Here is a 14,778-nt window from a genome sequence, read left to right as displayed (position 1 = left end):
CTAAAATAGTAGATTACAAATAGTTATCACAAAAATCATCTAGTGCCAAATAGATACGATAACAGATTTACCAATGAGTAACGCGGCGATTACAAATTTTGCAAAAATGCCTCAAGTACAGATCGTCAAGGATTATTGCATCGATTAGTTTGGAATTTTAATTAAAAAAATCACGATAAGCCATGCTGACCTACTGTACTGATTATTGATGTGTTATTAATTTCTCTAGAGCTACAATTAAGGTAAAGCGTTTGCATACCGCATACCAATTTTGTATAACTTTTATTTTATTTCTACACATTCACATCTGTTTCATTTCCTGTTGGCGACAGTCAATTCTGACAGTTGGTCATTTCCAAAATAGACAAATGTAAAAATTCGGAATTGAATAAATTAAATATTTTGTAGTTGTGAAGAATTCTTTTCATTGATCCGGTAGAATACCTCTGAAACAATTTCGTAACAAATCACATCCCTATAATGAATAGCGACTTTGTTTACTTAACAATCTGTGCATTAAGTTTTTGAAAATTGTTTTCGTGTAGACGGACAGATAAATCAATAAACAATTTTATCATCATTGGCGGGGTATACCGATATTAACAAGTGTTTACGTCTATTGTTCAAGATTCGTAAACAGTATGACTTGATAGCGGCGATTCGGTATATCAATACAATGCTTCTATATTGCGTTTTATCGTGGATATTCATTGATATCTGTGTCAGAATCGATATCCGGTTCATGTCAATAGTTTGAGGTTATCACTTTTCTACCTCTATGCATTTGTTTCTGTGATCGTATTTTAAATGATGCATTTGTATAGACTTTATTTTGAGCATTTTAGGAATGTGCGTCCATCCGTGACGGATTAATAGAATTAAGGTGGGTGGGGGCGGAAGCCCAACACCGAGGGGTGTTTCTAGGAGCCCTCTCCCTCTATTCGTCACTGGCATCAATAGAGCCTCTCATCTCTTATGGAACCATATTCACGGCACTCGGAAGTAGGTACGCGCTGGAACGGATCTTACAAATGTACCTTTTGTCCTACTTCTTCTGGTTAATTAAATAGGGGGTGGCCGGTGGGTCTTGTTGTGTAATTATATTGGTATGCCTCGGATGCTCGTCGGTTGATATAATCCTCAGCTGGCGTCAAGGATAAGGGTAAACGGTTAAATAATAACGCAAAATCATAGTTCGCATTGATAGAAAATATAGGAAATATTCAAATTTTATTTATAAACGTATATGAAATCAAGTTAATGTTAACTGAATAAAAAAAAGTCAGGTGCTAAAAGGAAATTACTTACGTATATTCTTACAAATACTATATACAATAAAAAAGCAAATTGCAATACGTAAATATCTTAAGAAATGTCCAGGCACTCGTCGAAAATTTTACAAGCAAATGGTGTCAGAAAACACCGACTGAATGTCAAGTAGGTATAGTTAAAATTGTCTTTACATTAATATATTAATTGTTGATATTAGTACAGTAAAATAACCTCTGAAATGCGGCAAAAAAAAATATCTCAGTATAACTAAATGAGATATATATCATCTTTTAGGGAATTTTAAGCCCTATTCCAATTAAATAATTACAACTTTTTTTAATAGGGCACATTTTTGTAAATTAGCAAAATGTAACGTTTTGGAGGCGAGTCAATATTCACGTTTTCATTGATTTAACTCCCTTTATAAATTTTATTAATTGAGCTATAGCTTTCAAATTTTCAAAGTTTATAGAAGAAAGTACAGCGCACATGATAGCAATTCAATTTTTTCCGTATCGCTAACAGTTTTTGTTTAAATAATTGATACACCACGGCACCGACAAACTGTGTATTGAAAATTTCGACATGCGAGCAACTTGTTTAAATAATAAAAGTACGTAGCTATATATATCGTACCAAATGACGTTGAAACATTGGAAAAGTTTTTAGAAAAAGAATTAGGTGAATACCTTTTATGGTTTTCGAAATGTGATAGATTAAAGGTTGACGCGGTGCGGTGTTGGCGCGCTTATTTAATGCTTCTACACAGATGCAGCGAGGTAGTCATGGCGTACTCGTATTATAATTTGAAATTTTGCATTTGATAATATTACCACAGATACACAGTATTTTATCTGTGATATTACTTACATATTTTAATTAACAAAATTTTATTTTTATTTATATTTCTAAATTTTCTTCGTCATCAATTTGTTGTTCACTTTTTTGCATCAACTGATTGTTACAATTGCTGCTATTACATTTACAGTCCAAACAGCATTTGACTCCTTCTTTTAAACAAACACATTTATTGTTGTCGCACTTTCTATCGGCACAAAAAATTGTAAGTAGACCCCTAACGTTGTCTGGAATTGGGGGTTTTTCTGTATGGACTGGTTCCCAAGTGCCATTTTGATTTGTCCATCCATATTCAGTAGGATCCATTTCCGGTATATGGCATAAATGACTATTCGTCCAAATCTTCAATTGATATATACACCTAAACAAAATTAATAATGTCAGGAAAAATCTCGAGAAAAATAAATATGAAAAAGTGTTCACCTACCTCAGTACGTGCATCTTAAATGCATCATCTGTAGGAGATAGTTGAGAGGCACACTTATTTGAAGACATTGTCTGTTTATATCTTAGATCATTCAATGATTTAATTTTTAAATCTTTTATTTCGGAAAAGATGTTAAGCACATTTCGTTGCAATGTCAATAGCTTCTGGTACTGTTACATTTGAAATTTTTTGAAGTTCCTTAAAAGATTCATAACCTTTGTTTGCAGTGTCAAATGCCATTCTCTTGCCAATTCTAAAAAATGCGCTTGTTGTATTACAGCCTGTTAATGCGTGAAGCGACAATAACGTTTTTGATAGATCTTCTCCAATATTATTAACAATATCCGTAATAGAAATTCATCTTTTTTTGTTTTATGTGTCCTAATTCTATGAATAAACGTTCCAATCATCCCGAAGCCGATACTAGAATAATACTCCATATCTTACACGATTTTAACATTTGTAAAAACGAGAATGTTTTAATCAGATCAGTGGATACAGACGTATTCCTTCTGTTGATATACTTCTACGTACAAATTGATAACAGCGTAAACAAACGTTTATTCATAGAATTAGGACACATAAACAAAAAAAGATTAATTTCTATTACGGATATTGTTAATAATATTGGAGAAGATCTATAAAAAACGTTATTGTCGCTTCACGCATTAACAGGCTGTAATACAACAAGCGCATTTTTTAGAATTGGCAAGAGAATGGCATTTGACACTGCAAACAAAGGTTATGAATCTTTTAAGGAACTTCAAAAAATTTCAAATGTAACAGTACCAGAAGCTATTGACATTGCAACGAAATGTGCTTTACATCTTTTCCGAAATAAAGATTTAAAAATTAAATCATTGAATGATCTAAGATATAAACAGACAATGTCTTCAAATAAGTGTGCCTCTCAACTATCTCCTACAGATGATGCATTTAAGATGCACGTACTGAGGTAGGTGAACACTTTTTCATATTTATTTTTCTCGAGATTTTTCCTGACATTATTAATTTTGTTTAGGTGTATATATCAATTGAAGATTTGGACGAATAGTCATTTATGCCATATACCGGAAATGGATCCTACTGAATATGGATGGACAAATCAAAATGGCACTTGGGAAACAGTCCATACAGAAAAACCCCCAATTCCAGACAACGTTAGGGGTCTACTTACAATTTTTTGTGCCGATAGAAAGTGCGACAACAATAAATGTGTTTGTTTAAAAGAAGGAGTCAAATGCTGTTTGGACTGTAAATGTAATAGCAGCAATTGTAACAATCAGTTGATGCAAAAAAGTGAACAACAAATTGATGACGAAGAAAATTTAGAAATATAAATAAAAATAAAATTTTGTTAATTAAAATATGTAAGTAATATTATCAAATGCAAAATTTCAAATTATAATACGAGTACGCCATGACTACCTCGCTGCATCTGTGTAGAAGCATTAAATAAGCGCGCCAACACCGCACCGCGTCAACCTTTAATCTATCACATTTCGAAAACCATAAAAGGTATTGACCTAATTCTTTTTCTAAAAACTTTTTCAATGTTTTAACGTTATTTGGTACGATATATATAGCTACGTACTTTTATTATTTAAACAAGTTGCTCGCATGTCGAAAATTTCAATACCCAATTTGTCGATGCCGTGGTTTATCAATTATTTAAACAAAAGCTGTTAGCGATACAGAAAAAATTGAATTGCTATCATGTGCGCTGTACTTTCTTCTATAAACTTTGAAAATTTGAAAGCTATAGCTCAATTAATAAAACTTATAAAGGGAGTTAAATCAATGAAAACGTGAATATTGACTCGCCTCCAAAACGTTACATTTTGCTAATTTACAAAAATGTGCCCTATTAAAAAAAGTTGTAACTATTTAATTCGGATAGGGCTTAAAATTCACTAAAAGATGATATACATCTCATTTAGTTATACTTCGGTAAAATTTTTCTCCTAAACTAAGCGAGATACGCGCTCGATTTTACTGCACTAAATGGCTACAACGCTATTTTATAATCTACAACGGGGCAAGCTACGATAAAAGGCAATACAACAACAGGGCACTACTACGAGGCAGGTACCTAATTGTTTATAAATACCTTGATTATTTATGCACTAAGATGCGCTTTTGTGGATGCTTCAATGTGAAATGGGTTTGGTCCCGGCTCCTTGATTTGAATCTAGTTAATAGCACACGGACCGACTGTAGAATTCGAGAATTCCTTGCCTCTGGTCCTGGTGGAACGGGTTGGATGGTTAGAGGGCGTAGGCTCGTTGAAATCTTTACGTCTTCGCTTTTCTCAAAAATGCTGCTGGAAATTTTGTTCGGGCTACAGCTCTATTGAGATGATACTTGGTTCTGGGTATAACCTCATTTTTATACGTCTTGCCTCAAAGACGATTCGCTTACGGCTCGACTCCGAAAGACAACTGGCGCAGGTTTGGCGACTGAGACCGTGAAAGAACTTTTTTCACACGATTTTCACTTACAGGTTGTATAGGCGTATGTTCTAAAAAACCGACAAGGACGCAGTGTTTTCTTTTAGTCGCGTTGCTGCATTGATTTCATCTCATACCCATCGGCTTTTGTTGGCGATCAAAGATACATTATACAAACTATATTTATACCCCTATACTGTAATTAATTTCCAGTTACCGCACTATGCCGAATTGTTTATATCTTAGCGCGATTTTAGCGTCGATTTTTATCGAACCCTACTCGCTTACATTTTATTACAATGACTCATTCTTTTACCTAATTTCAAATATACATACGTAAAGCAGTATTTATGATCCTATTCAACTTACATGTGAAATAAAATTGCATTTCTAACCGCGATTATTACTTCATATTGCTTATTCCTTTTAGCTTCCTCACGGTTAAATAATATACCAACTCGAGTGATAATAAATGAAACAATTATCATTTCCTTTCAATGCTAAAGTACCCAGACATTCGTACGCTCAAGGTGACGATACCCCCCCCCCTTTTATATTCTTAAAAAATGCCCTAAAAGTACACAATTTTGGTCATTTAAACGTGTAACTGCCAGTTTTCTACTAGGGGTTAGGTTGTATTTATAATGTATCTTCATCATCAAAAACTGTAAGTCAAATTCTTTACTCAATAAAATAAGCAACACGAAATAGATGATTTTCAAGTAATAGAACGCGCGAATGCACTACACACATTCTAAACGTCAAATTAATTAAAGTCTGTAAAATTGAAACTGGCGGTTGCCTCTGCTTTTTTACGTTTCGTGACAAAGACCATACGTCACCCGACATGCGAGTCGACATATCTTAATACCATCACTTCCAACTTGCGGGTATTAAAGAGAGATAACCTAGATATTCCCCAATGTATCTGGTGTCACTACTTCCAGGATTTGATTGGACCGTCCATGCGGAGTGCTAGTTTTGCTGTATAACCAGCTTACTCTTTGCTCACTGTATGGGTATTGACTAATACTCCATCGCCAACATTGTAATGTACCTACATAAATTTCGATTATGCTTGTCTTGGAACACGTGTCTGCGGTCTTGAGATTTTTCGTGATGACTTCGTGCTTCTGGAAGAGTCTCCATCAACGTCACTAAGGGCCAATTGCACCGTCGAAATTAAGTAATCTTATTCAATGGTATCCCTGTTAAGCATAACTTAATATACAATAGCAACGATTGTACTTATTAATAAACTAAACAAATATAGAAAACGAGCTCCTGGGTATGGCTATAGCATGTCCAAAACCAAATTTTAAACCTGATGTTAGTTTTGCTTTTATCAGTTTTATCTAAAGTGTATATGTATGAAATTTCATTTAATTGCTTGCATAAATAAGATAGTTGGCACAGCGAATGCGCAAATCGAAATTTTGAAACTGGCGTTAAATTTGCTTTTATTCAAAGTGCATATGTATCAAATTTCATTTAAATACATTCATAAATAAGAAAGTTTGCTAGCCGGTTTGTAAATTGTCGTGATGCGAAAAGGGCACTGTGAATGTTGATCGATTGGGCCCAATTTTTGGAATTGCGTTTTATATGGCTACAGCTGTGCGCATATTGAATGTCATGCAATTCGGATCATAACTCACGGAGATGTTACAAGGGCCTTCCTTATTTTTTGGGCTACAATCTACCGATCTACAAATTTGATAAAGAATCCACCTGCAAAATTTCATCGTAATCGGTCCATTCGTTTATGAGTTATCGTGCTAACGGACGGACAGACACCGCAAAATTATAAACTCGCTAGGGGCTCGTTAATAATCGTTGCCATAGATTTTCTTAATTTTGTTGGTGCAACTGGGGCTTAGTAGCGTGCTTAATGTCGGTCTCAAAAATTGATCGTAGATCTCGTCGCACGTGCTTAGGGTACGCAACTCACGTGCAAAGGTCAGATATGCAGGAGTATGTTGCGTAGATTCACAGTAAAAAAAAAAAACCTAATTGCGAGTATTTTGTTTTCGCAAGAGGTGTGATCTCGATCTGTAAGAATAACCAATTCCGAAATCGCGATTGCACCCCTTTATGTGATTGGACTCAGGGTGGTAAACTAGAATTACCTGTTGCATTACATTCCCAATAAATTGGACACCATTCCTGCTTACGACTTCTGGATAGCCATTTAGGGGAATAATCACTTTTATGAGCGTTTTGGCACAACTTTTTGCACTGACCTGTTTTAGAGCAAATAGCTCTATCATCTGCTGGCGTTATCTTCAACTACAAATATCCACTTTGGCAAACACCCATTTGGAGTTCATTAACCACTTCAACGGTTGATGATCTCTTGGATTATAGGTACCGATCCTTCCAACTAACCTCTAAGCTTCTTTACTGCCCAGACTACAGCTACAGCCTCACGTAATTTTGTTCAGCCGCATTCAACAATTGACTAGTGTATTCGACGGGTCTTTAATTTTTCTTCTCTCCGTACAGTGGACATGCGTCCACGGCGTAGTTGGTAGCATCATAGAGTAAACAACGTGTATCATTCATCTGCAACACGTATGGCAGGCTGGGGTCTGCTTGAGCTAGTATGGGCGCGGGTTCCATACCCACGTTGTATTCTTCTTAGTTAGGTTGGCGAGTGGTTTCGCTATTCAACGATAATATTAAAAAGATGTTCAAAGGATCATTTTGAAGGCGCTACTACATTTGATGATATTGACGTTGTACATCGTCACCAAAATGTTACCTATTGACACAAGATTCTTTTGCTGATTTCATTTTGTCATCACAATTGATTTAAAGCGATTTTTAATCACGACCTATATGTTTCAAGTATACGTAAATTCTGTTTTTCCGAGAGCATAGAAAATGGCATTTTTTTTAAAATTTCGTGCCAAAAATTATGTGCGTGGGAATGTGTCCCATGTTAATTATCGGTAATCGAAAGTCACTCGTAGTAAACCTATCGCTTAAGAATCGTCAAAGAGGAATGAGGAAATTGTCTTTTAAGCTATGCCCCTTTTAACTTTCGGGCTATATGGTGTCTCCTTTTCGATGCGCCATCCTATGATCGAGTGTTTGTTAGAGGAATTCTTTGAGGCTAACCTTTCTTCAACGTAACATTTTTTGCTTAGACCTTGTTTCTTGGTGAAAGGATCTTCGGGAGGCAGGGGAGTGTAGTTTGATTTTTAATACATGCGAATAATCTTACTTGTTCTCACACGTTCCCTACACTCACCCCGCCGAAATATATGGAGAAGATCAATTTTGCTCAATTCCTTGTATTCGTTGTATTTTATTTATCTGCCAACTTTTACTCAAGGATAGGAATGACCTACCGAAGATTACCTCAAAACCTACTGAATATGCTCCAAGCTGAAATAAATAAAATAATTTAAACGCTTATATTACTTAATTAATTAGGTACATTACATCAGTGCATTTTGTGCTAAACGGACATTGAACTAAAAGTATTTAACTAACAAAACTAAATCGTAATAAAATTAAGTATATATTAAAATAAATAACTTAAATAACAAAACCTATTTGATTTCGTTACAACAAAATAATAGTTCTATCACTCCAAACAAATCACGTCCAACACTAATCAGTAGGGAAAAAACATAACAAAGAAAAACAACTGGATAATTTAATAAATACAGAACAGTAAATAAAGCTTGATTCAGGAAACTAAAGCTTCTTCTTTTTCTATACCCTTAGATTCGATGGAATCCGTAGGATCTGATAAATTTAATGGCGGCGTAACGCAAACTCTTTGTTTCTCCAACAACGTAACGAATATGGAGATAATATTATTAATACCAATAAGATATCCGTCTTCGTGATTTCCAACCTTCCAACACGAATTGTGGTCAATTTTGATTTCGTTTGGTAACAGTAAGGATTTGGCAAAATCAATTAACCATACATTCGCGTTGTAGCGATCGTGCACGAAAAGCAGCGAACTTCCGATTATCTCGTGACTATTGAAAAATTCGGAATTCTCGAGGGTTGCTTTGATAGCTTGCAGTCTCTGGATGTATTTGGGCTAAAACAGAAACATGTTCGCGCCGGCTCTACATGGACAACAAGGGTACTTACAATGGAATGTGAGCATGTGTCGGTAAATTCACTAAACGCCTGGATCACCTGTTCTCTAGTTTTGGTCGTTTTGAAATCTTTACTGGAAGATCCGTCTGATTTTCTAATACCTTCGATTCTAAACCCTAACGTTGCAGTGGACGATATTGTTTCCCTCCACACCATATACCTAGGTTTCGTTACCGCTTTCAGTCTGTGCTCTTCTTCCGTTGGAGCGTTAGGATCAATTTGAATCATTTTTTCGTACATATCTTTTCTTAATTTTGGATTTTCTTTTGCTTTCGCTAATTCTTCTTCTAAATATGTCCTAACACCTATTTTACAATCCATTACGCATGGTGAATTGAAATCTCCTAATAAATCTTGAAGTTGAATATAAGAACAGTCGCCATCTTCGCTAGTTACTTGTCCTTTATATTCAGGAACATACGGCCGTAGTGCATCACTCATAAGGAGCTATAACAAAATTGATGTCTTTCCAAAGATCATACTACTAACTTACCTTAAAGCATTGTTCTTCCTTAGCGCTAAGTTTTTTGAGAATAGTGCCTTGGTCAGGTCCTGCCTTAAAGTTTCCTTGGTGTCCAGCCAACTGCACCCAAGGATACCGTTGCTTTTTGTATATTTGGAAGAACGGTGTCCATTGAACGATGCTTCTCAACTTTCGCCATCCCGATGGCTATAAATAAAAAAAAACATTGATTCAAAAAGGTCATTTGTGTAGATGATGTCAGCATAAGGGTGAGGAAAGGAAAATTACTTTGTGCGATATAACCCAGATAACGCTGGTAATTTTTAAGGAAACCGCGAACCGCACTCACCCCTGCCGATATACCATTCTCTGGCTTCTTGGAACTACCAAACATTCTACATTAATTTATCATTCTGTATAAACGCCTAACTAAATACTGGATTATTGAAAAATTGAGCGTGGCCGAGTTTAAAACAAACCGCAATCATAAAGTAATCTCGAAAATTAAACGACGATAATTAGCCACGGAACGGGATAAGGGATAAAAAATTGACGTCAATAGGTGGAGAAGGAAACATTTCTCTACTAGTTATTTCCGGAGAGAAACGGAAACATGGCAGGAAATTAGGAGTTGTTTACAAAAGCGGTACAGATATGCTATAAATTGAAATGAAATTAATTAATTTAATTACTGAATATTTTTGGAGAATTTTTCAATGTCGCTTTCATCTCAGATAAGTGTTTTTGACAGAGAGGCGGGGAAGAACCAAATGTTTGGTGGATCTCAGATCTCACCACAAACAATGTTAACATTAACGAAAAATGAATTTCAAGGTTCCGTGTACAATTTTAGAATTGTGGCGAAATCCTCTTTGTTACCGCTACCGTTTTCCTGGAGACCTGTTGTTCTTACGTGATTCATCATTTGGAGGTGCTGGCCATGGAAGATTCGGGATCAAAAATAAAAATTGTGCGTCAATCCCTATACAGGAAAGTTATTTAATAATATCTTTAGTAATCTACTGATTAATACCTACGGAACAATTAAAAGTGGCAAACTTTTTATTGGCTTTGAAACGTCATGTACGTTTGAGTATAAGTACTCTGACGCCTAGTCTGACGCTAGGAACTTTATGACTGAAAAAGTAAGAATGCTATTTGTCAGGATAGAAACAAATTAATTGCACTTGTACCAACGTGAAACTGCAAATTTTATCGATACAAATATGAAAAATGGCATTTACTTATTTATGACGTTTAAAATCCTATTCTAAAGAATTAGAATATCGTCAAATTTCGGTTCGTGGCATACGTAACCAATTTTTTTTATACAAAAATCGAAATACCACCAGCTGCACGTAACAATCTACACTGTGAATCATCAATTAAGTTTAATTGTTTTCCTAACGAAATGAGTGGCCCTGTACAGACCTTAACCTGCACCACAGTACCACAAATAATGATCAACGTAGTCACACGTTGAATATAAAGGTAGTATTATCTTCTTTGATAGTTAAAACAGTGTCTCATAACTCATAAGATAGTAAATGGGGTAGAGCGGGAGGGGGAGATCTCTCGACATAATACCTGTGTTTATAAGCGAAAAATGCAATGACAATACTTGAATTAACGTACGAGACAAAAAGTTACAAAATATATCCAACTATATAACGTGCATAATGGCTACCTACATGTTACTGTTGGTGTTGGTCAAGGTGCTGACCACGACTATTCCCAATTGTCCAGCAAGTGGTCTCAATCTGCAATTACACAGGGAGACGCAAAATAACAGGGGGCTATTTTTAGTTATGAACACGGCCTTTTTAAGTTCATACGAGGGTATAGCGCAAATTCGCAATTAGAATTGTCACTCGTTTAACACCATGTCAGAAATGGCAAAAATCGAGTATTTACCGAGTTGTAATTAAATTCCTTACTCCAGAAGGTGTTTCTCATCAAGATTTTAAAGATCAAGGTGTATGGGGAAAATTCACCGCCTGTAGTGAAAGATTGGAGAAAACGTTTCGAATGGTACGAGAATCCTGGAAAGATGACAGCAGAGCAGGAAGGACGATAAACTTAGTGCAAGGTGGATCCTCAAACAATTCTGGACAGTTCAGCACCAGCGTCGGATTGAGTGTGCTGGTTCCTTTTCGCAGCTCTGTGTAGAAATCCCTCTGAAAGTGTTGAAAAGAAGCCGATGGAATGGACAAGAAAAGGAGAAGCACCGCTAGTCAACAAGCATAAGGATGGCTACGATCTTTTGGGGTTGTGAAGGTATTCTTATTGAGTTTAAAGAAGGCAAGGCCACAGCAAGGCCACATAACTGTGGCCTATCATGCGACACTCCCAGACAAATTACGGCAGAATATTTGGGAGAAATCGACGTGGGAAATTGACCAGAGGCGTGTGCTTGCTGTATAGTCCACATATGGCGCCAAGTGACTATTACCTGTTTGGGAACTTATAAACGATATAAGAAGACATCATTTCAGTGAGGAGGAAGAGACGAAGAAAGCTGCAGTAAGAGGACAAAACGAAAGAATATTTTTTAGGGCCATTGAAGTGTTTATTAAGGCGATGTAATAAATGCATTAATGTGGTTATTGATTAATGTTAGTTTATGCCATTTCTTTCATAGTCAGGCGCTGCCATCGATGTTTTTATAATAAATGCTGAGAATTGGAGCAGACGTATACGAAAAAGGAGGACTGGCACAGTAAGGAGGCAGATGTAAAGGTCAGATATCGCAGTCCAATAAACAAGAAATTGAAATTGAAGAAAAATTCTAGAAGAAGAAGAGGCAGACTAGCTTATGCAATCATTAACATGGTTATAATGACCTACTTAACTGGCAGAATAAATTAACATTAAAAAAAACATGTTTATACAGCTGCTCAATAGAGGGCGCTTTTAAGTACACCTAAATAAAGTCACTCTCTCTAGAAAGTAGCGCCATTCGGCCGCCATTTTGATTCCAAAATTACACAGTTACAGTGATGTTACAATTCAGTCAAAAAATGGCATTGACAACCAAATATTTTTGGATTCTCTCAATTTTGTGAAGTGACCTACCGCGTTGTGATCACCTGCTTTTAAAAGGGGAGAGTAATATCATTGTTCAATTGTTTTACCTTGTGGCAATCTAAAGCCTTTTTCAGATCTATTTTTGCAATGTGATACACAACATCCAGGCATGTTTACTGTTTAGTAGCGAGAAAAACGTTGTAATTCCAAATAGTTTTTTCTCTGTCTAACACATTGTCCTTACCAATTACGCTACTTTGTCGAGATACAGTGACGTTACACCTAAATTACAGTGACTATCACCTAAAAAGCATTATGCGGGTCACTTTGTAATTGGGCGAAAGCCTGTTGAGGGCCCACAACAAGAGAGGGATGATAAATAAAAATAAATACATAAATAAATAAATCTGTTACCAATATAATGCATAAGGTTAGCAAACTGTTGTTTGTGTATATCTGTGCCTTTAATACCAATCGAAAAACCTGTTTTGCGGTTTTGGTTTATAATTGATAAACCGCTTATCTACTATAGAACGATACAGCATTAAACTCTGCGTCGATTGAACTTCCAACTAATCCGATTAATTTATACGGTCACAGTTGATGGATGAAGAATGTCAGTTTATTTTGAAAACCAACATTTTATTGAGTTTCAGACCCCTCTCCGCCTCAATCCCCCCAACTCCTGCGTTTTTCCCCTTTGGTTCCAATGTGAACTAATACCCGACTAATACCTAAGACCACAGAAGAAAACTTTTAAGTGCCTATACAGTAATTAATATAGGTTTACAGTTCTTAAGTAGTCAGGCAATTTTATAAAAGTAGTAACTAAAATGAAAAATTCAAAACATGACGAATGAAAAACACATTATTGAATCTGAAAAGCATTTTATTGGTGGTGAGGTTCCTTTTTTTGACGTTGAAGGGCCCTATTCAGTGTAAATGCATGAGTCAATCTCCTTAAAATCAGTCTTTTTCCAACAGAATTCAAGTTCGAGGTCCATCCTCTTCCAAATTAGCTGTGCCGCTGTACTGTCTGTCTTTTTAACTGGCGCGTTATGCTTTGGTGTGGCGAAAATGCGCGGTTTACGAAATAGAAGTGAAAAACCATTAGAAGAAGTTGTTTTTTTGTAAAAGAGGGCAAGTCGCATGGCAGAGCTTCGAGGACAATAAGACAAAAAGTGGATTTATCTACAAACCACGGAACCGGATTGCGCGGATTTTACGAAAACAAGAAGAACACCAGAGGTGTTAATTATACCTCCAATTCTGAAGAACAATATAAACCGTAAGTAATTCTTCGGAACTGCATTTTCCAAAAGCGAATTTGGATTTGGAAACTTGGATCGTGTTTCATTTTAAAGACAAAAATAAATGTTTGCTTCAGGAGTGTAATGAACTGTTTGACTTTGACTATACATTTAGAACTTGCTCAAAAATTGTTGGAGAAAATGACATTTGAAGTTCATCTAGATTTGTTTTTCAAACATAAGTAATTTAAAATTCCATTATAGTAATCACGAAAGTAATGAAATTTGGCCGACATGTTCATCCAATTACTTGCTAGAATGACCACAGATTTCTAACAACGCACTTGAAGGTAGTTATACATTACACAGTTGAAGTTGAAGGCAACAAACCGAATTAAAATATGTAAATTAAGTTCGATTAATATTACATACGGGACTTGTTTTTAATTTTGCACTTGTTTTGCACAAAAAGACCTTGAAGGTAATGTGAATAATATTTTAGTTTCTGACGAAATTTTGTTTGAACCAGTTCTGGGGATGGCTTATATTGGGCAAACGTGCGTATTGTTCGCAGAGAAATTCTCAACCTTCGCAATTTGCCATCAAATCAGAATAATCGTGGACCATTAGATTATGAATTTAAAAGACAATGAGGCTCACGCTGATGAGACCCATTGTTTTGCGATTGCTAAATACCATCGCGAATCTGTTTACAAGCACAAAGGGCAAAATCTAATGCAGTCGACAAGCAAAAAGCAAAATTCCTTGCAATTTTTGTATTCGATTCATAGTTTTGCGTAGGTAAATGAACATTCGAGTTTTTATTACGTAACACCCGTATCAACGTATAAAGTGTAGGTATTTAAAAAAGAGAGGTTATTTAGAGGCAATTTATTTTATAAT

General features: G+C 35.7%; 1 protein-coding gene across 2 annotated transcripts in view; it reads right to left on the bottom strand.

Annotated features, from left to right (window-relative positions):
* Positions 1–8,660: 8,660 nt before the first annotated feature.
* LOC116169581 overlaps positions 8,661–14,778 on the bottom strand; it is an 81,294-nt gene continuing 75,176 nt past the window's right edge. For both annotated transcript variants that reach the window (XM_031485706.1, XM_031485707.1), the window contains 3 exons: positions 9,629–9,805; positions 9,127–9,582; positions 8,661–9,073 (listed from right to left, as the gene is read on the bottom strand). In XM_031485706.1, the coding sequence (XP_031341566.1) occupies positions 8,708–9,073; positions 9,127–9,582; positions 9,629–9,805 (999 nt within the window). In that variant the 3' untranslated portion in view covers positions 8,661–8,707. The remainder of the gene's footprint in view (positions 9,074–9,126; positions 9,583–9,628; positions 9,806–14,778) is intronic.

This window comes from Photinus pyralis, unplaced genomic scaffold, assembly GCF_008802855.1.
Source record: "Photinus pyralis isolate 1611_PpyrPB1 unplaced genomic scaffold, Ppyr1.3 Ppyr1.4_LG4, whole genome shotgun sequence".
Lineage (NCBI taxonomy): Eukaryota > Metazoa > Arthropoda > Insecta > Coleoptera > Lampyridae > Photinus > Photinus pyralis.
Note: the sequence above shows the minus strand (reverse complement) of the source record. Positions and strands in the feature narration are given on the sequence as shown.